The sequence below is a fragment of the Leptonotus elevatus genome, chromosome 8, assembly GCF_054856555.1.
Source record: "Leptonotus elevatus isolate MCC_2025b chromosome 8, RoL_Lele_1.0, whole genome shotgun sequence".
Taxonomy (NCBI): domain Eukaryota; kingdom Metazoa; phylum Chordata; class Actinopteri; order Syngnathiformes; family Syngnathidae; genus Leptonotus; species Leptonotus elevatus.
In genome coordinates this window covers 26,389,051-26,411,769 of record NC_141246.1, presented here as the reverse complement: position 1 = coordinate 26,411,769, position 22,719 = coordinate 26,389,051, and the positions used below count along the sequence as shown (strand labels likewise).

Here is a 22,719-nt window from a genome sequence, read left to right as displayed (position 1 = left end):
GTGTAACTAGTAAGCACAGGCGGCCGGATTCGCTTCCCTTCCGGGGGGACCACGTTTGTGTCTGATTGTATGGATGTATTGAAAAACAACAACAACTGTTTGCTAAGCACAGTGTGTTGCGTGTGGGCGTGGTTACAGCCGACAGTAACGGTTGCAAATTGGCATTAAATAATCGCTTGGCCTGATCACTGCTCAAACTTTACAATATGCATTTGTATGATGCAAGCACGAGGCATTAAAAGACACACAAATGGCAGCCGACTCTTTTTTTTTTTTCACTTTGTTCCTTGACCCAGAAAAACAAAAATTACAGAATTGGCCATAAAATGCAGAGCAATCTCCACATTGTAGCATCCTGGCCAATGCCAGCTGTAGCAACACTTGGATTGAAACGACTTGGAGTGAAACTGCAGCACATTTTCAAAAAACTCTATATGTGTATTGCGTACCAGTGAGAAGGCAAACGCACGAACGGCACTTTGCCGTATCGTCTCCGCTGTCGCCTCTTGCAGAAGTATAAGTAGACCTTGAAGTGAATCAATTTAATTATAACTGTTTGATTTATAATATTACTATTTAGAAGTGGACATAACTGCTTTAATTTACTCAGTATGGCTCTGTGTGAGAATTTAAGTTGATGTGAGGGGGTGAAGCGAATGTGTCAATTAGATTCCTTTGTATTTTACAACCGGTTGAGCAGGGGAGGTTTTTTTTTTGGTGCCATCCTGTCCGTCTCTGAAAACGTTAATCTTTATCTTGTGACTGAGGGGGAGCATTTGGCGATGTGTATTGATGTATCATGTGACTGTCTGAGATGGAGAGAAACGGCTGAGGATTGGTGGAATAAGACGGGGAGGGGTTTGTAGAGTCACTGAAGGATATTAGTGACTTGTTTGTGGGAGGGGCGTGACAGATGGGGTAGAACATAGCGGAGTTTAGCTGCTACCTTGTCTGTCCATAAGCTTATGAAAATAAATCCTGATTTCACCGATCTCATTGTCTGATTTTGATAATCAACATTATGAACACGGGAAAACAAAGGACAGTTTTCCAAAATATGGTGACCCACGACGTTGTTGTACGCTGTTCGACGACGTCCGCCGTTCGACGTTACCGGTTGCTGAGTTTTGAACGGACAGGAACTTCTAGGCGCCTTACTAATTAATTACGGTAAGTGGAGACGTTTATCCACGTAGGGAAGTCCTGTCTGTCGAGAACTCTGCGACGGTTTTCGTCTTATAAATTTAACTGAATTGTACATGAGATCTGAGTGAAAAGGTGTATTAGCATTGTTTAAATTACGAGTTTGGTTCGTTCCGTTGTGTTTGGCTTTTACTACGACGTTGAACTTTACACGACGAGTTTGTGTCGTGGCTACCTAAGGTTTAAGTATAAGGAAGTAACGTTACGATGTTTTGCGCGCCTGAGTAAAGAGAAATAAGAGATTTGGGTACAGATTGAAGCAAGCGGATTTATTTATTTTTGTGATAAGGCGGGAGTCTCGCCGCTGTGAAGGAATCGATAGATCATGATATAAGTGTTTATTTATTTTGTTTTATTTTTCGCGGAAGCGATATTTTACGTTTGTCTATAGTTATTTTATTTTTTGGGGGGAGTATAGAGCGACGTTGCGGTATAAATATAACCTATTGAACTGTGGTACCACAAGTGAGACGTCACTGAATTAATGATAATGGTTTATACGTATTGCATATAATAATAAATGTGCAAATAATATAAAAAATGGAAGGTGAATTTGACTGTAATACTGTGTGTTTTTACCCCGTGTCAGCAGTATGCATGATATGTATGTGTGTGCGTGTGTGTGTGAGCAGCATTTATGGAAGATGTGTGACTTGAAGGACATATTCTTTGTTATAAAATGACCAGGGTCAATTGTGTGATTATTATGGGAATTTTTCTAGTTAGTGTGTGTGTATGTGTGCGTTTGTATGTGCCTGCAAAAGTTTGAGAAGTTGAGAAAGAATTGTTGAATAATTGTATGAGAACTAAATATAAAAAGGTGGGGACTACCCTGGTGGGTTGAGATTATAACTGGGAGTGTAAATGAATGAGAATGTATGTATGGATATATTTATTTTTTTTCTCCTCAATGTCTTCAACTGTATGTTTGGTGATGTTTTTGAGAGATAAGACTGGTGTGATAATGGCGCTTGCTTTTCGAATGGGAAAGTAGTAAAACAGGTTTTCCATGTTGTGAAAGGTGATAAGAACCCCCCCCCCCCAAGGGGGGGGGGTAGGAATGTTGAAAAACAGGTTTTCATATCGTGCTGTCAGAGTTTTAGGTCATCAGGTCTGAAGGACAGAATTGAACTAAAATATGAGGCTGTAAAAATCTTATCTCTTCCTCTCTTCCCCTTCTTGATTTACCACAGGCCTGGGGATTAAGACAGGGGGGGTTTGTACTACTTTGTGTAAATGAGTGTGCGTGCAGGTCTCATGTGATGCAAATCTGATGGTGCCAATTGGCTTTAGGCAGTAGAAAAGCTGTTAAGGAACAGATGTTAGAAGCAGGTGATATCCGTATTCTTTTGCATAATTAGGTCCGCTTTTATAGTTGAATGAGAAGTAATAAATGTTTAAAAAAAAAAATAATTACTGTTTATTTTTCCTTTTTTCTCCCTGATAATTAGGTTCACAAGCGAGAAAATTATTTCTCTGAGTGTGTCATTCCAGAGCTGATGCTAACTTCCAAAGCAGATGGGGATGTTTTATGGCCCTCACTGATTACAACCTGAAAACGGGATACGCCCCTACGGCTTCCACTTTGTATTCGCAAGTATTTCCAGCAGCCATTTTGAAGGGCATTCCCAAAACTTGCTATGGTACAGTTGAAAAATTTCGAATAAGCAGGAAGTAAACTCTCTTGCTATGATCTCATCTACCTTTGTCGATTGCGGGTGCATAATGTATCGAGCAGGTACAGTCATTAGGCAAGGTGTTTGTTTCCTTTGAGTGGCCCAACATGTGCTGAACGGCCTGGTCATTGGGCCCACGATTGCAGACAGCAACCTCCAGCGTCTGGGTGGAGAGGCAGAGGTCAAAGAACTTCATGCCGCAGCAAGGACATTCCCCTGTGCCAAACCGACAGTATCTGCCTCTATCTGGTGCACAGTTTCCACAATGATGGTGCCCTGAATCCACATGCTCAGTGACTGTTCAATGTTTTTTCACAGACTCGTTTGCATTATTTTGGTTGCGCATAACTGTCCAGTCAATCTTTTGGACAGAGATATCTCCTCTCATCACTGCTGCCCTGATGTATTTGTCCTGGAATTTACTGCTGTTTGCCTCCAGTGACACCTCAGTGCCCGCTTTGAACATTGCCCTGAAACATGCGCCGCTGCTGACATCTACTGGGCAGGACTGGACATTGACTCCAGTTGTTGGCTCAGGTCACCTGGGATGCGTCACCTCCGGTCTTATGATATGGTAACTGATTGTATGCATTGCACTCTGTACTGTGTCAGATAGGGAGATGTGATCTATAGCAAGGCATTTCAGGAAATTGAAAACAACACGTGAATTTGAAATAGGATAATTGGTCAAATTTATTTCAATCTTAATTACTCTATTTTCCGTCACTTGATGCTTATTGGGTTTAGTCTACTGAATTTTTACCCACTTTCTTTTTGCAGCACCAGCTTCTGGATTGACACCATAGGAATTCAACAAACAACAGCGAGTTTGCTGGTTACTTTTTGATTTTTCTCACAACACTGTTGACCATGAATCCCACTGATGTTAATCTTTGTAATGTCTCCCCTGTTGTGTTTTACATGCCCCACTACTCTGTAGAAGAGGTGGGGTTGATTAGCATTTCAGGAACAATTGACAGTTTGCTCAAAGCAGGAGTGTTGTGATATTTTCGGCTCTGATTATATTACGCTTATTTTACCCGTTGAGAAGGCAGATATTTGAAAGTTTCGTGTAATTTGTAACCTGAAATAGATTAATGGGGCCGTCTTAACTCTATTTTTCCCTGACCCAAAAGTACTCACACACCAGTGTTTCAAATTGCATCCGCTTGTGCTCATTTTAATTGCATGTACCTGCAGCTCTCTCTCTTTTACATCACAATCGCCTGATTCAAAGGATTTTGTTATTTACGACGTCTGTGTCAGTTAATGGCTCCACAGGAACTCCCCTCACGAAGTTCCTGGCATTTGCTGATAGCCATAATCTGGTACTCCTTATTTATGAGTCACAAGGTCTCTGTTTTTTTCCCCTCGAGCCTACATCTGTTTATCTTTACTGTCTGACAAAGGTCAAGCGGATCTTTGTCAAAAGGAGGGCAGTCGACTGGTTTGTCTGTGTGTATCAACTCCAAAGGAGGGTGTGCACACATGACAGTTCATGTTGAAGTAAATGAATGTAGACCAATTATCAGATTAAACATCAAAAAAGGTTGTGTGGTACCGACCTACACTCCAACTAACTATAATTCCACAGTCTGAATGTGATAATCCACAGGGGGTGATCAAGCTGTGACAGAAAAAGTAAGTTCAAGAGGAGACAATAATGAAGCATATCGCCAAATGAAGGTAATTATATTATATATTCCATCTCAGAAACAATTGAAAAATGTAATTTCTGGAGCCCAGCAAAAGGTATATGAATATATATAAACCTCTCCCCAGGGTGTTCACGCTAGCTCTTGGATCTGGTATTCTTTAATGATTCCACGGACATGATAAAACCAGTGTCAGAATACAGATGTTTGCTGGTAAAATGATTCCTTTCAGGATGGCCAAAGGCACATTCATGCAAATCTAAATATCGTGGTAAAACATTTGATTAATCATTACATACCATCATATGGGTTTCCTAGAAAAATTTGATCAGACAATGGAACCCATTTGAAAAATAAATATTTACAAGCTCTCTCTGTTGTATTAATGAATGTACGAATGTCATTAAACTCAGTCAAAGGCTGGGTTCTGTTTCAATGTCACACAAACAGACCTTTTCCTGATCCAACAGCACAGGACCTACAGAACTAACATTTACTAACTCCCAACTAACAAAAACTACCAGATGCTCTTTCAAAAATAAAGAATAGTGAATATGTATGTTTATAAGTGACTAAATGAAAATGTTCTGCACCCAGGTGGTCTGGACCCCACGGGGTGATGGAGAGGTTATCTGGTGCAGTTCACTGCACAGAGGGAGGGGAGATGTAGTTCCACATCGTTCCACATCTGGTCTACAAGGCCCGCCGGATCCGTCCCAGGCTCATCAATCTCACCACCTGACGACCCGACCGGGAAAACAACGTCTACTGATCCAGTGTCAGCTGCCCCTATCCAGGGCATCATTCCACAACAATTGAGTCACATTTGCGAACTCCATCTCCAGAAGGTTTCTAAGTGAGAGCGCATTTCCAACTGCTGACTGCATCGCGACACTCTTTCTTGAATATAACCACAACACATCGTGTTAAGCCTCACATATGATATGCTTATTCCACTGAAATATATTTTAATGTTATTTTGAACTCTTTCGAGTTCAAGATAAGGGTTGAAGTGAATCAATTTAATTATAACTGTTTGATTTATAATATTACTATTTAGAAGTGGACATAACTGCTTTAATTTACTCAGTATGGCTCTGTGTAAGAATTTATGTTGATTGTGAGGGGGTGAAGCGAATGTGTTAATTAGATTCCTTTGTATTTTACAACCGGTTAAGCAGGGGAGGGTTTTTTTTGGTGCCATCCTGTCCGGCTCTGAAAACGTTAATCTTTATCTTGTGACTGAGGGGGAGCATTTGGCGATGTGTATTGATGTATCATGTGACTCTCTGAGACGGAGAGGAACGGCTGAGGATTGATGGAATAAGACGGGGAGGGGTTTGTAGAGTCACTGAAGGATATTAGTGACTTGTTCGTGGGAGGGGCGTGACAGATGGGGTAGAACATAGTGGAGGGTAGCTGCTATCTTGTCTGTCCATAAGCTTATGAAAATAAATCCTGATTTCACCAATCTCATTGTCTGATTTTGATAATTAACATTATGAACACGGGAAAACAAAGAACAGTTTTCCAACAACCTTAAGCCGAATGAGTTGCATTGATAAACTGATCTCAATCAGTACTTAGCACATAAGGTGGCTATGTCACATGGCTCCAAAATGCTGTGGAATGCCATTTCATAAAATGCACACAGATGTCAGAATTTAACAGCAATGTCACCGTTGAGCCCTCGATCTGAATGTGTTGTGGGCCTAAATCAGCGGAACACTGTTGATGGAGGGTGTGCACCCGATGAGCCCAAATTGGTGTTTTTTTCCCCTTCTCCCATTCAAGCAAGAAGCGGTGAGAATGTTCAAGTGACTGTACCATTAAGACATATAATCTCTTCTAGATTCTTATGCTGCGTTTACAATGGCCACGATGGTGGTGAGGGGTGGGGGGGAGTGGGGGGGGGTGGTGTCAGGGGACAAAACTTCAGTTCACCGAATGGGCTCTCTCTCGTCTCTTGTTCTTCCCTCTTGGTCTCTGCTCTCTTGAGGTTGGAAGGCCAGAACAACTGGCTACCAGCTTCTTCCTGCCGTTATTGCTCCCCTTTTTGTGTTGAGAAATTCTTAAGAACATCACTTCACTTTTTGTCTCTTCCTGTTTTTCTTTGCTGCGTGGCATCCTCCTCCCTGTATGGTCAGCCATTGCAACGCGACAGGCTCAGCATGGACAACACTCTTTGGTCTCTGCTAGGCTCGAAGGCCTTCAGGGTGGCCGACAAAGGCACTCCGAAGCCGAACAAAAATTTCTGCCTTGTACTATCTCCCTGCTGAACTTTTTTTTTTTGCATCTCTTCTTTAACGAATCTGCTTGCTGAACTTCAAGTACGGGCAAACCTCAACACTTCTCGGACCAGAAACCAGACCAGCTGTAAGTGTTACTTTGCAGACATTAACCAGATTGTACAAATTGGTGCTTCCAATTGGGTAGAATGGTTAGGTTAACTTCTGGTCCCATGTTTGCCTGATTAGAGAAATTCTATCACTTCACCGCTTCAGCTGATTTTTCTTATCTTTGTTTGTTTTAACTTTTTTTAATCTTGTTTCTATTTCCTATCACAGTAGTGAGAGTTTTGCCGTAAAAGGAACCTCGACCGTAATGACAAGTTTTGTCATGTTTGTAATGTTTGTGCTCTCAGACTGTCTTTTGTGTTGCCTATGAGAGGCGAAAGACACATTCTCATTGTCGGACGATTCATCTGCTTGCCTCCACAGCCCAATGAATGATAGTTAGCTACCTAGCTCCACGTTTCTTGATTCACGATCTTCTCGCTGTTTCTTGTCTAGTTTTCGCTGCCTCTCGTCATATGATTTGCGCAAACTGCTTAGTTAATGACTTACTGGGCATTCCATGTTTAGCGTTTAGCCTTGGCTGATGCAAGAGGCTTTGTTCTCTTTGTCATGTCACTGTTAGCCTAGACGATTGCATCGTCTTCAGTTGAAGGTTGTAGTGGACGAAGGGATAGCGAATCTAAATGATAAAAATTTCATGGCATCAAAAAAACTGCGAAAATGCGAACATCTATGCTAAATTTATTGGACTATAGATGGATGTTGAAAAAACAGCATGCAATGCCTTTAAGTAGGGATGGGTACCTTTTGCATTTGAACCGGTTTGAACAGTACCAATTTTCAATACTTTTGTTCTGTTGTTTGTGGTAATAAATGTTAATTTATTTAACAATAAAATTATATTTTTTTAAAAGAACATTCACTTTAACAGTTACTTTTTCATTAAATAAAATCTGACAAATAATAAAACATCATGAATTTAAAACATGAGCCAGAGAAAGTGGAGTAAAAAAAAAAACGACAATAATCTATAAATAAAGTATTACATGTATGTAAATAATACCAAATTCATTACAAAGTGTGACGCAAAGTTCTTTACAATGACAGAGGACGTGAATGACAATGAAGAGAAGAATTGGCATTCGGGAGCAAACTTATTTAAATGTATCCGATGCAGTATGTAATGCTTGCTAGTAGTAGTGCTACACAATTAGATTTTCCAATTTTATCATTACCCACGAAATTATGATTATGATATAAGTACGTGGTAAGTATTGTTCTAAAACTCTTTAATATATTGTAACGATGGTAAAGCCACACATCTTACAACATGATTCGAATTGGTGGTTGAAGACACGACATCTACTGTGTCCGCGCCGGAGAGAGAGGCAGGTGACGCAGCGGGGCTCCCCGCAAATGGCTAACCGATGGCGGAAACATCCCAGCCACCGCTCGGCCTCAGCACCAAGGAGTCCATACACCAGGTGGGCCACCACGCTCAACCAAAGCATGCTAGGAACTGCGAAGCTTCACTCTCGTTTGGCTTGTCGGCGGTCAAATCTTGCTTGCTTCCACACAAACCCGGAAATGTAGCGTGAATAAAATCCAGCGCGAGTGGGTGACGTCAGTACACTGGTGGTGCGTACACTGCTGCGTTCAAGTGCGCCATAGAAAACTACCAACACATCTACTCTTGCTCAGTCACAACTTAAGATGTGCTTTGGTAATATGGCACCATCTGATTTAACGTGAATCGTGCCGTCATCTGTACCGATTCCATCTGGAGTTAAGTGATACACTGAATCTTTGGTCATCTACCAATAATCACCTCCGATTTTTTGGGTGAAATTAGATTTTTTTGAGTAAGCATACACAATACCTAATAATTGCGACCTCAGTCTGTCTGCTGTGTGGACGTAATGCGTCCCCAAAGTGACCCGGATGCGCAGAAGAAGATACAACGTCACAATGCTGTTTGCGAAAGTAAATACATATGGCCCAGCGTGTCAAGTCCGTCGTCGGGGCTCATATTTCTATCATCTCATATCTACAGAGGACGGAGTGATGCGGGAGGGGGTAGAAATAATATTTTGGGAAAATGAGGCGAGCCTGTTGAGCACCTCAGCTCACGGAGACCTCTCCTTTTTTTTCTCTGTAACGATGACGTCATGTCATTGCCGCACGTAATAAATGAGCCGTCTGCGTGGCTAAATTACCACCACAAATGTAATGACATCAAATGTAATCTTTAGACTTCATGTTTTAAATGGGATTAAATTTAAGTCAAATATAAAGTCACAACTGTTACTTGAAACAACTTTGCTGATTCACGTACATCTCTAGAGTCGAGCGGACCTCCCGAATGCATCAAGCATAAATCAAGCTTAATGCCCCCGCCTGCGCGGAGCGCATATTGGATTTTTGATGACATCAAGGTCGGATATATGCGACCTAGCCGTTCAGACTGCGGTCGCATTGCAAAAATTTGAATACGTATCAGATCTAGGACCACATTCCAAAAAAAATCTGAATTGAGCCATTCAGACTGACATAAAAAAGTCAGATACAGGTGGCATTTGGGCAAAAAATCCGATCTGGGTCGCATTTGCCTGCAGTGTGAACGTAGCTTATGTTACCACGATAATGTTACTTGTTACACGGGGTGACAGTCCCATATGGAGCAGAGGGGCGCCTAATCAGTGACGTGCCTTTATTTGATCATATCATTACACGTGAACAAACAGCTGTTAAATACCCTATGGCTCATACTGCATACCCCCTTTCCACCATGCCCACATCCCCACTTTATCCTTTTTATATTTCCTGCACTCTTTCCCACTCATTCTAATCACCTTATTTGATATTTGATATTTTATGTAGGGATGAGCTGGGTACAACAGCTGCTTCATTTCTCTCTCTCTTTTCTCCGTGCCGTGAGCCAGTCAGTCCGATGTAAGCTCCACTTATTTCCGATCAAACCACACCATGTCCGGTTTAGGCCACGCCCTCTCCGAATACAGATTTTTTAGATAGTTGAACAGCTACAGATACAGATAGTGGTGTACTCACTCATCCCAAATTTTATGTTGTGTGTATATTCATTTAGACTTATTTTTATTGTCTTTTAAAGGTGATGCTGTTCAGCTGCTGCTGCTTCTTGATTGCCCTTAGGCCTAGGGGATAAATAAAGTTATATTGAATTGAATTGAACCGAACTGAACCCTAGTGATAGGGAGAAGATTTTCAGAGTGCCACCGACTAAAAAAGAAGAGGTTACATTTCAGCTGTACAAATTAATACATGAATATGCAGCCAGAATAGGACCTTTTACAGGGGCCAGGGAAAAAACTGGTTTTGTCATAATTTATTGTCAATTAATTTTTCATGTAAAGTCATTCAATGAATGCACTCACTCTTATTCCATGTGTTCTGTTATGAAATTTAACTTATGGAACAAACTTTTCATTTTGACTGGTACCAGAAAATGAGTTGCCAACAATGGAGTTGTTGGCAGCAACTGGTCATTCATTTCGTGTGCTGTGTAAGCGTAGCATAATAATTCAATTTGATCAATGTTCCCTAAGCAATACTCACCACTCCTATTGAAGTGAAGGCTGCTACTATATTGATAAGTGTGGGAATCATGTTGAATTTGCCAGCCTAAATTGGAAAACACATTAATATGTTTAATTCATAAAAAAATGTAAACACCCAACCCATAATACTAACAACTCACATTTCCATTGACAAGCACATCAAACCTTATAGCATAGGCTTTCACCAGTGTACGATAGTCGGTCCCATTTTCCATCTTATAGTATTTGGCAAACCTCAAAGAAAAACAAAGAAAAACCTTGAGTTATGAATCTGAGTGTCATCAGCTGGTGATTTCAACATATATTTTTAGTTATGTAATGCCTTCTTTTTTTTTATCCATGCTATTTGAAGTCATATTTCAAAGGACATTTTATCTGATGTATAAAGATTTTGAAAAGGCTCAGTGGATAAGTTTCTTTCAGTCAGTAAGCGTTATTACAAAACATTTGCCTGATCTTGGATCGAGATACCTGAAATTGTAACCAGGTGAGACGGCATTCTTCTGTGACATTGCATCCAGTCGGGTGAATGAGTATGAAGGGTTGCACTGGTCGTCTGATTTGTCCAAATCACACATCCATCCAATCTTTATTCCTATCACTCCTCCCTAACAAGAAGGGACATTGATGCGTCATATGTTTCACCAGATGTCAATTTGTACAGGTGCTCTATAGCATTGCTAACTCCTACAGCAATCAGGATATAAAAGGTGTGTTCATTGATTTTTGGTGGATATTTTTGTCAATTTGTGAATACTTATAACAACAGATATGATGACATTTTAAGTTGTAGTATGTAGTCTTCTACTGCCAACCAGGCCTAGGCCATCTGGAGACAATTCCTGGTGGGCCACCAGAGGGCACGATTTATTTTGGGCCGCTGGTTTGTTTCAAAATCAGCAAATAAAGTGCTTTTGGTAGATATGGCCAAGCCCAGACTAAGGCTACGTTCACACAATGCTCAATTCAGATTTTTTTGTTCAAATCCGATCTTTTTGTGTAAGTGCAATTGCATATTGACTCATTTGCTTCCAAAAATTTATAAATACGTTCTATTTTAAATGTTTTAAGTGTCCCAAAGACGTATTTATAAATTTTTTATGTTTTTTTTAAATGCTAGAGCATATAGAAGGCTTTTGATGCAGCCTCTCAACTGCAAAGAACAGTTGAAGAAATTGTAGTTATTACACAAACAGCCAGCAGGTGGCAGCAGAGCATAGGAAATGAACCATGACCATGTTAAAAAAATCCTCAATTACTCAGAATTCTAAATAGATTTGTGAATACTGATGAAACTTAGCTATATTCAAATGGTTATTGCTGCAAAACGGAAACAGATAGAAATATATATATTTTTTCCTGATGAAAGAAGAGACTTTAATCTTTCTTTTGGTAGGTTTTATGTTTTTATAATAGAACACAATATTCTGTGGGCCTTGCAAAATCAGTCAAAATCCAGTAAAACAGCCGGGAGTGAAGGGTATTGTTTTAGTGAAAATGGCTGGGAGTGAATGAGTTAATTGTGACCTCAGTTAATTTGCAGCTGTGGAGTTTCACTGGAATGAAAGCCGCCCTCCTCTTCGCCAGTCGGTGTAAAGTACGGAAGTGCCTCTAAATTCTCGCACTTTTTGTTTAGAAAGTCGACTGCCGCAGTTATCTTAGCCACCTCAGCTTGCACGCTAGCAATATATTCACTATGCTCGCTAGCCGAGTGCTCCAAATCACGAATAGCACCACCTTGTAAAGCCAGTGCTGCTTCCAGTGGTTTCAGAGCGGTCGAGACAGACTCAGATAAGGTAGTCTCAAATTTGGAGACAATCTCCGCTCATTGCTCCTCCATCATTACTTTGATGCAGCGTAGCATCTCCTCATTATTAGCCTTCGGTTTCCTAGCGGAGTCAGGCTGCCACGGCCCGAATTGGTGGAATCGGTCTTCGAACTAAGACTTGAAATACTTGGGATTTCGATTCTGCCGAAGTACAGTAACAAGTCACTGTCCCAACACTTTGCAATAGCGCACTTTTGGCAAACTCTATGATATTAATAAACGTATACTTAATCACATTCCCCAAGAGCTCCCATCACACGCGTCCTACATCGCACACGTCCGCCAAAAGTCCCTTGTTACAATGGTTTAAAACAGGGATGGCAAGATCCGGTCCTTGAGGCCCTGAGTCCTGCAGGTTTTGGATAGTTCCCTTCTTCAACACAGCTGATTCATGATCAGCTCATTAGCAAGCTCTGCATAAGCCTGATAACGATCCTGTTAATTGGAATCAGCTGCAGTTTAAGTAGGGAAACCTCTAAAAACCTGCAGGACGCCGGCCCTCAAGGACCGCAGTTTGCCATCCCTGGTTTAAAAGGAAATTGTACAATATGTGGATATTGACCACATCACCCATACACATTGCTTAGATTTAATGCAAATGGTTTAAATATGTAAACAATGTTAAATGCAATCACTGGGAAAAAGCATTAATACTGAACTTTACCTTGTCCGCAAGTTTGGTGAAATTCTGGAGTGCATAGCGGACCACATCTCTGACTTTGAAGATAGGGCAATAAGTATTGTTGACCATGTCAAAGTTGCATTCATTGATGTATTTGTCAGTGATGGTGGGGAGAAAGTTGCCTCTGCACACAAAGACAAAACATAATATAGTGTATCGTCTCCATCATACACCATATATCTAGTAAAAAAAAAAGTCATACCATAATGTTAGCATTTTATATTTCATCCCATAAACTTACTTTGTGTAGTTGAAGGTTGGAAATCGAATACTGTTTTTGATGAAAATTGTAAAGTTTTCCACTTCCATCATTGGTGTGCTGACAGAAAGGGAGTACAAATAAAATTGAGTAAAACTTGTTTTAAAAACTCTTTCAAAGGTCAGTTTGAATCCCACTGAGGAAAAAAAAATGGCGCTAGTTGTTGGAGTAGTAGCTAGTATGCTCATTTCTTCCTGACCACTGTCTTATGTGCCTTAACTGTTAAAAAAAAAATATATATATATATATATATATATATATATATATATATATGTGACAAAAGGCAAAAGGGTCTGGCAATGTGCCCAAAAATCAAAATTGAGATTCAAATTCTAGACTTAATTTCATTTAAAGTGATGTATAATAAATGGATGTACCTCACAAAATTTACAAAGTTACAGCAATTTTAATGTTGGAAGGTAGAAATCCCTAATTGTGAGAAAAACAGGTGTAAAGTTTTGGTACTTGCATCTTTCAAATGTCTATAGCAACCAGTAACTTGGGAAAAATATATGAACCTGACATTTTCAGGAACTGTTAAAAAAATCTGTGGAAAGTCAATTCCAATCACAGGTTAGGCCATCGTCCAAGATTTTAACCCTTTAAAAGTTTCGGAAGTTTGACCTCTGAACAAATGACATCAGACTTCAGAGCTTACAATTCATCTTTTGCGGCATCAGTTAAAGTTTGGTTATTTTATTGGTGCTCCTTGTGGTATTTTCTTGCTTAAATTAGGTCATATTACCGCAGTGGGAAATTTGATTTAATAATTTTATGCCTGTGACAAGTTTATGGATGTTATATCTCAAAATGCATTTGGTCACATAAAGAAAATGTTTTGATAGTGAAGAGGGTCTTCTGCCCAGACTTAGTCATAACTGTTTTAATTTATTTATTTCCTCAGTAGAACTTGTATCTGTGGATGTGTCTTTGTGAGTGATGTCGCAATTTCTGCCAAGTGTCTGTAATCAATGATGTGTTTAAAGTCTTATGGTCATGACTGGGATCTCATGACTGGGATCTCATCAATTTCCACAACAATGTAATCAATGATGTGTTTAAAGTCTTATGGTCATGACTGGGATCTCATGACTGGGATCTCATCAATTTCCACAACAATGTAATCAATGATGTGTTTAAAGTCTGAAGTCCAGGTGGGCTGTTTGGAACCGCCCTTCAAAATAGTATAAAAAGGTTGTAAGTGTCTGTAATCGACACTTGCGAGAGACCATTGCTGGGAGCTCGCTTGTGTCCGGAATATTCTGTAAAATAAAACCTTCGAAGGACCTGTTCACCGATCTCCAGTCTGTATTCAATGAATCAACAATCTCTCTACCCCAACAACAACGAACATGTTAGAAGACAAAGATAGTCTTCTAACAATAGTTCAACAGTTTTTTGTGGTTGTTTTTTGTGTTTTTTTTTCTTTTTCCAACGTAACACATGGAATGTTATGTGATGATATTATGCGACTCGAGGCAGACGGTTGATTCATGACACGTCAGAGTGGTCTTTCATAGACGTGACAACATCGAGGAGTGATCAAAACATTTCATTATTTAGGAAATTTACAATACATTAATAGATTAACCTAAATTATCACATACGTGGCATTACAAAACGTTTACACTTATCCGGGTCGCTGTCGCGTAATGCTTCAGGTGCATCAGAGCACGCTGCTCCGAGCTGTAGAGTCTCTCCCTGTCTCCATGGTAAAATGCGCAGTGCATAGTTCATTTACATTAAAGTAAAAATAGACTCGTCAAAGAAAGAGGTTCTGGAATTTAAGATGATCACGATTTGAATTTCAAACCTTTGTCACGGTGCGATGACGGTGCACTTCTACTGTACTGTACAACAAGGTAGGATGCTGTGTTATGTCATGCGTCTTTTGTTTACTTTCGTGCTGAATGGTTACATTATGGTGTATTTCAACTTTTATTGGTTTCTATGTCCATTTATGTCAATCATTTGTGAAGTCACGTTCGAGGTGTTCCTGTTACACGAGGAACCCTGGGTTATTCCGAGACACGTTGCTAGCTAAAGTCGGCTTATAAACATGTTGGCTAACGATGCACTTGTCCTAATAATTGCATATTTTAATACACTTCTACTACAATTTTAACTTTTGTGCTTTTGGGAATTGAAAATAGAGACCTCAAGGAGGCTATTTTTGGAGAAATCTCAAAATTGACATTATCGACCTTATGCTTTATTTTGCTGAATTAAGGGACTTGCCACTTTCCGACATCTAGATCATTTTGCCAGAGCGGGTCACATATACATTTCAAGGGATACGACAGAGAGAGGATTTAAATATTGAAGAAAGAGTTGTTGTTTTTAAATATTGATTTGATTTGGTTCTTTATTGAACATATAAACACAAAGAAAACACATTACAAGTCTAAAATATAAATAATAATAAATAAACAAGAATAGGAAGAAAGAAAATAGTTTATATGTTCAAAAGGGGTAGGAGGAAGTTAAAAACGTATCTAGTCCTACCCCTTATTTGTTTTATGTTAATAAAATAATAAGTTGAATTCACTCAGGGGCTACATTTTGTCGTGTATAAGTTGTTAGGTTTGCCAACCTATATTTATTGTAATAGAGATCCGAACGTTGTCACACATCCCAAGATGGGCGTTAGCGCAGCCATTTTGAGTAAACGGCAAACGGTAGACAGCTGTTGTGGACCAGCTGCCACAAGGAGAAGAGGCAAAAAAAAAAAAGGATTGAGCATTCTCCAGTCTACCATAGGAGGAACCAATGTGTAGCCAATGGATCACAGCAGCCATAAAAAGGGTGAACAACAACAAGTGTTCAGGATTTTTGGGGTCAATCAGCAAGTTAAGGGGGGGGAAAATGATACTCATATCTCGAATTCAATCAGAAGATGGTGAACTTGTGCACCTGTTTATTAAAACAACACGGATTTCCTCGCCTCAAACGTCATTCACAAATGATTTATATAAATGTTGTGAGGATAAGCGGTTCTAATAATGTGTATATGGATGGACAGAGAACCAAAAAAAGTCGAAGTCCACCATAATGTGACCATGCACGAAAATGGTCATTCTGCATGTCATTAACACGCCATAATTTTTTATTTTTATTATTTTTATTTTGAGAGAGCTCAGTATTGTTAATTCGGTAATCTTACCGATTCAACATATCATCATCCTTGCTCTCTCTCTCCCTTTTGTTTTTTGGTGCGTGAGTATGTGCGTGTGTGTGTGGGGGTGGGGGTGTGTGCGTGTGTGTGTGTGCATATGTGCGTACGTGTGAGTTTGTGCTTATTAATTCACCTGAAACCTATTAAAAATTCCATACCCTTTACCTAAATCGTGAAGTTGTCAGGAGACCTGAGGAATGATCAAAGAAAAGAGAGAAAAGTGAAATCCAGCGCCGACCAAACACCACCTACTACACACAGGGCTACAAACCAGAATCTTTCAACAACCCCAGAAGCAAATAAATTCCAACAAATTAGAGAGACCTCAAGAGACCAAAGGAAAGACTAAAGAAAGGAAGGAAGGAAGGATGGATGAAGCAGAGTGAGATCCACAGACATCAGCCTCTACCGATTCAGCGACCAGGTGTCAACCTCCACCTGGTGTGTTGGATCTGGCATGCATGAAAAACCTCCACTAAAGAGGGGATCTGTCGACCCCCGGCTAGGACAGGTCAAGCACAACCCCCCAAGGCCCCCCAGGCCTCGGCAGCGCCAGGGCACAACGCCCGGGCCCTGTGGGGCCACCGGCCGGAAAGCAAACCCAGGAGCCCAAAGCACCCCCCGCTCCAACACAGAATGGGGCACGGCAGGCCTACCAGGCACCCCACTGGCCCATAGCCCCCGCTCCGCCCATGCTTACCCCCCACCCACACCCGCCACCCACCACAGCCCAGCCCCCACCGGCACCCAAACCCCCAGCGTTAGGGATCGCCCCCTGGATACCGGGGCCCACCCAAGGTTCCAGGAGGCTCACTGGAGCAGGGCAGGCCACGCAATACCCCCGCCCGCCCGGCCCCCGGAGCCCCGAGACCCGGGCCATTAACACACCATCATATTTGCTATGCCTTTATGTTCTACACTGTAAGTTAACAATACTGTTGTGTTGCAGTTTAACTTGTTTTGTTAAAGGGACTACACCATTGTATTTTAAGCCCTTCCACAGTTAACTATAGGCATATAATGATGAAATCTTACCTTTGACACAATCGCGATGTAATTTCTTATGAAATATGAGTTATTTTGGTGTCTATTTTTCTTACCCGGAAGTCAAACAGTCGGTTCAGTAAAACCCCGCCTCTCCCCCTGTGGCTGTCGCGCCCCTCTCATGACGTCGTCTGAGCCGCAACGCCCACGAAACATACAGATTTTTAAAATGGCCTCTAAATTTCACAGGTTGCTAGATCTCTGTGTTCGGTCACGCAAGCCATAAATTCTTGAATACAAATTTGAAACAAAACGGGTCCTTGCCGCAAGAAATCGTGGAAGATGAGGGGAGCAGAGAGGTCCCGTTAGAGGAAAGGAGGAGGAGAAAAAAATGCACCACAGCGGTTCGCGAACACGCGCCCTGTAGCTTATGGGGCGAGCGCACTATCCACTACACCATCCATTCATATAAATTCATCAGCACAAATGTTTTACTTTTAGTTTACACCAGTGTCATCCAATAGATTTTAAGACAGCTAATTGTCATTTCATTGCACTTTGGCATTGCAAATGCGAAGAATAATTGATTGCTTTGAATTCATTTGGACAGAATGTTTATTGATAAAGGCTACTTTTGTCATTATCTCATGGAGGGAGGTCTCAGAGAAAGTGGACGCACGTTTAGTCCGCACCGTGCCAACAACTAATTTTCTCAGGTTGGGAGGGGCTGGTGCTTTGAGAGCAGAATAACCTAAAATTTCTCATACAGGGGCGAATGGAGGAAAACACATATTTGGTCATGTTTCTGGTGAGGAATTAGCATTTTAACATGGCTAAAAGCTCCAAAAAGTTGATTTTTCATGTTGCAGTCCTTTTAAGGAACAAAAACCAATCGCTGCCTTCAATTATTACAATTATTTGGCATGCCTCTTTTACATTTTGCATTATTTGTTAGTAACAGGCAGATCTAGCAATTTCACTGGACAAGTCATTCTGAGTGGTAACAAATATATTAGTTACAGTGTACATCGTAAGGATTGCCACCTCTGCCTGCCATCTTTCTCTCTCTCTTTTTATGTGTGGTGGATTTGCAGACAACATGGAGCAATGGAAAACTCTCTTTTGGAATGTAAATTGGACTCAGGGCGGGTACCTTTATTAGACTCCAAACTAGGGATGAGCCGGATATCCGTACAACTCAAGCATCGGGTACAGTCTTACAGATAATATATTTTTTTCCGGGTACAAACATAACCCATAATCCCTTATTATCCATATTTGACGTTCTAGCGCTGCTCTCTTACTGCTTCAGGCTGCTTCTTTCTCTCTCTCTCTCTCTCTCTCTCTCTCTCTCTCTCTCTCTCTCTCTCTCTCTCTCTCTCTCTCTCTCTCTCTCTCTCTCTCTCTCTCTCTCTCTTTCTCTCTCTCTCTCTCTCTCTCTCTCTCTCTTGAAAAGGCACATCACAGAGTTCGTGACGTGACTGGCCAGTCATTTCCCACACATTACAGCCCATTTCCCCCGCTCACTGACACTACTACACCACAGGCAGACTCTGTGCTCAGCAGCAGCGGCCGCTTACTGCTAATCCCATCGTAATTTGTCTGAATTTGTCATAAATGTGTCGGCAAAGATCTTTCTGAGGTCCCATTCATAAATTCACTAAGACGCACTACGGTGAGAGAGCACTTGTACTCAGTGTAGTAGTGGTCCCTGGAGATGTAGGTATACTCTGAATTTTCACCTTTTTTTAAGTCGAGAAAAACACAGTTTTATAAAAAGTGACATGTAAGAAAAAACTGTAATTTCTAATTACTCACAATAATAAAGTTACTTGATTAGGAGCAGTTTATAATATAAATGTATTTATTATGAGGAAACCATGAATAACATATAACAATATGTAGTGAACAATGAATAGATGCATTTACAACACACCGTTGCTCCTACTAAAGCAAGGGTAGGCACACTCGGTCCTCGAGGGCCGGAGAATTGCAGGTTTTAGAACACAGCTGGTATACGATCAGCTTACCAGCAAGCTCTGCTTAGGCCTGATAATGATACTATTGATTGGTATCAGATTGGTATCAGATATATTCCAGACAGATTTGCTTTCTGCTGGAGTTTTGTCACAGGACTGTCTTGAACGTATAGAAGAGGCCCCACGGTGGCTCATCATTCAGGTCCTTGTGTATTTTATAGGCTCAAACATTAAAAGTGGTAATCATCATTAAGTTTGAAATATTTTGTATCAACAAGACAGCTCAAAAACTCCGCATCCAGGAGAATTCGGAAGTGGGTAGATGCAAAATTTATGATTTAGAAGTGGGTAGACGCAAAACTGACTGAAAAAGAAGTGGGTAAACGCCGTATACCCCGGACTACACTACTGCTTGTGCTCAGGCGGAGTGCGCTCTGTATGGAGAAGTACGAAGCTATCTTGGAGACATGTGTTGAACTTATTTTCTAGTTTGTATTTCATGTTTTACAAGTGCTCAACATGCCTATGCACTACTGGCAGCGCACGGACAAACAAGCATGTGATATTCTTCCAAAATGCAACACGATGTTGCCGCGCGGGTATAAGGCTATATGACATTAAACATTAAAATATCAATGTCATCTGACTCCCTGAAAAAAATTGGGTTAAGACGATTAAGTGTCAAAATGATGACATACGAATTTGACTTTTTTGTGCATCACATTGTCGCTGTGACAATACCTGCCCATGCAGGTAACGCAGTCCTGTTCATTTTGGACTTATTTCCTGGTCTATATTGTGCAATAAAAATGCCTATGACGTCGCCAAGTATTGCCATATTTTAGATAGCACTATGCATCTCAGGTTGCATGCATATTCTTCCTTCGAGAAAGAAAGGGGCGGGAAAGACATTTGCGGAAGTGACTGGCGAACACGCAGCCTATATGCCAACCCATGTTTGTGCACAACCGGTCCATTATGGTGGAATTAAGAATGAAAAGTGTGACTAATTGTCACCAAAATTAATAGATACATGTGCTATTCTTATTTTTTCTTAATTTAAAAAAATAAATAAAATAGAGATCACTAGGGCCCTAATTATCCCGCCTTTGTATGACCCATCATATTATACATGAATGAATGAATGAAAATGTTTATTCTGTTCATTGGCAAGATCAATTAAAAATGTATGGTCAAAAAACAAATTCCATACATTCCATATAAAACCGAAAGGGTGTAGGCAGAAGCAAAAGCTTTTCATTTCTGTGCCTGCCCCTCTAGCACTACAAAATAGAAGAAATAATCAATAAATAAATAATTGTACATTTTATAAAGCAAGTTCCTTTATTATTGTGATCATCCATCCATCCATCTTCTACCGCTTATCAGAGGTCGGGTCGCGGGGGAAGCAGGTTTAGCAAGGACGCCCAGACTTCCCTCTCCCCAGCAACTTCAATCAGCTCCTCCAGCGGGATCCCAAGGCGTTCCCAGGCTAGCTGAGAGACATAGTCTCTCCAGCGTGTCCTGGGTCATCCCGGGGCCTCCCGCTGGTGGGACATGCCCAGGACACCTCTCCAGGGAGGCGTCCAGGAGGCATCCGAACCAGATGCCCGAGCCACCTCAACTGTCTCCTCTTAGCGTGAAGGAGCAGCGGCTCTACTCCGAGTCCCTCCCGGATGACCAAGCTTCTCACCTTATCCCTAACGGAGAGCTCGTTAGAGATAAGGTTCCGACTCTGCTTCCTCAAAGGAAGACGTGTTGGTAGAATTGAGGACTTCGAAGTATTCTCCCCACCGACTCATGACGTCCCGAGTCGAGGTAAGCAGCTCCACTATACACAGTGTTAATGGTGCACTGCTTTCCTCTCCTGAGACACCAGATGGTGGACCAGAATTTTCTCAAAGCCGTCCGGAAGTTGTTTTCCATGGCCTCACCAAACTCCTCCCATGTACGAATTTTTGCCTAAGTGACCGCCAAAGCTGCGTTCTGCTTGGCCAGCCGGTATCTGTCAGCTGCCTCCGGAGTCCCACAGGCCAAATAGGCCCGATAGGAGTCCTTCTTCAGCTTGCTGTCATCCCTTACCTCTGGTGTTGACCAGCAGGTTCGAGGATTGTCGCCACGACAGGCACCGACCACTTTACGCCCACAGCTCCGATCGACCGCCTCAACAATGAAAGCGTATGGACCTCAATGTCCCTGGCCTCACCCGGGACAAGAGAGAAGTTCTACCGGAGGTGGGCATTGAAACTCCTTCTGACGGGATTCCGCCAGATGTTGCCAGCAAACCCTCACAATACGTTTAGGCTGCCAGGTCTGACAGGCATCTTCCCCCGCCATCGGAGCCAACACAACACGAGGTGGTGATCAGTTGACAGCTCCGCCCCTCTCTTCACCTGAGTGTCCAAAACATGCGGCCGCAAAGCCGATGACATGACTACAAAGTCAAACATCGAACTGTGGCCTAAGGAGTTTTGGTGCCAAGTTCACATATGGACACCCCTATGTTTGAACATGGTGTTAGTTATGGACAATCCGTGACGAGCACAGAAGTCCAATAACAAAACACCACTCGGGTTCTAATCGAGGGGGCTGTTGCTCCCAATCACGCCCCTCCAGGTCTCGCTGTCATTGCCCACGTGAGCGTTTTCATTCATCGGTGTAAATGTCACTCACGGGTTAAGTACCGATGTACCTCTTACAGATCGACGATCCGCCAGCAGAACAAGGGAGTTCCCAGAGCGAGCTCTCTCCAGCACATCCTCCAAGGACTCCAAAAAGGGTGGGTACTCTGAACTGTTGTTTGGTGCATAGGCACAAGCAACAGTCAGGACCCGTCCCCCCCAACCGAAGGCGGAGTGAGGCTAGCCTCTCGTCTACCGGGGTGAACCCCAACGTACAGGCGCCAAGCCGGGTGGCAATAAGTATGCCCACACCTGCTCTGCGCCTCTTACCGTGGACAACTCCAGAGTGGAAGAGAGTCCAACCCCTCTCGAGAGGATTGATACCAGAGCCCAAGCCGTGTGTGGAGGAGAGTCAGACTATATCTAGTCGGAATTTCTCTGCCTCATACACCACCTCGGGCTCCTTCCCCGCCAGAGAGGTGACATTCCATGTCCCAAGAGTTAGCTTCTGTAGCCGGGGAACGGACCACCGAGGTCCCCACCCTTGGCTGCCGCCCACCCCACTATGCACCGACCCCTTTGGCCCCTCCCACCGGTGGTGAGCACATGGGAAGGGGGACTCACGTTGCCTCTTTGGGCTGTGCCCGGCCGGGCCCCATGGATGCAGGCCCAGCCACCAGGCGCTCGCAGACGAGCACCACCTCCGGGCCTGGCTCCAGAGGGGGCCCCCCGGTGACCTGCAAGGGAAACGCAAGAACATTTAT

The 22,719-nt window shown here is 42.0% G+C and overlaps 1 protein-coding gene and 1 long non-coding RNA gene across 2 annotated transcripts in view; one reads left to right on the top strand and one right to left on the bottom strand.

Annotated features, from left to right (window-relative positions):
- The window catches only part of LOC147170319 (P2X purinoceptor 3-like), a 61,391-nt gene that overhangs the window by 5,695 nt on the left and 32,977 nt on the right, over window positions 1-22,719 (bottom strand). Inside the window, exons 6-10 of the mRNA XM_086083779.1 lie at window positions 13,179-13,256; window positions 12,920-13,061; window positions 10,899-11,035; window positions 10,568-10,661; window positions 10,426-10,491 (exon numbers count right to left, since the gene is read on the bottom strand). Coding sequence (XP_085939905.1) covers window positions 10,426-10,491; window positions 10,568-10,661; window positions 10,899-11,035; window positions 12,920-13,061; window positions 13,179-13,256 — 517 coding nt within the window. The remainder of the gene's footprint in view (window positions 1-10,425; window positions 10,492-10,567; window positions 10,662-10,898; window positions 11,036-12,919; window positions 13,062-13,178; window positions 13,257-22,719) is intronic.
- The window catches only part of LOC147170320 (uncharacterized), a 33,318-nt gene continuing 25,514 nt past the window's right edge, over window positions 14,916-22,719 (top strand). Inside the window, exon 1 of the long non-coding RNA XR_015095866.1 lies at window positions 14,916-15,058. This is a non-coding gene — a long non-coding RNA (uncharacterized LOC147170320). The remainder of the gene's footprint in view (window positions 15,059-22,719) is intronic.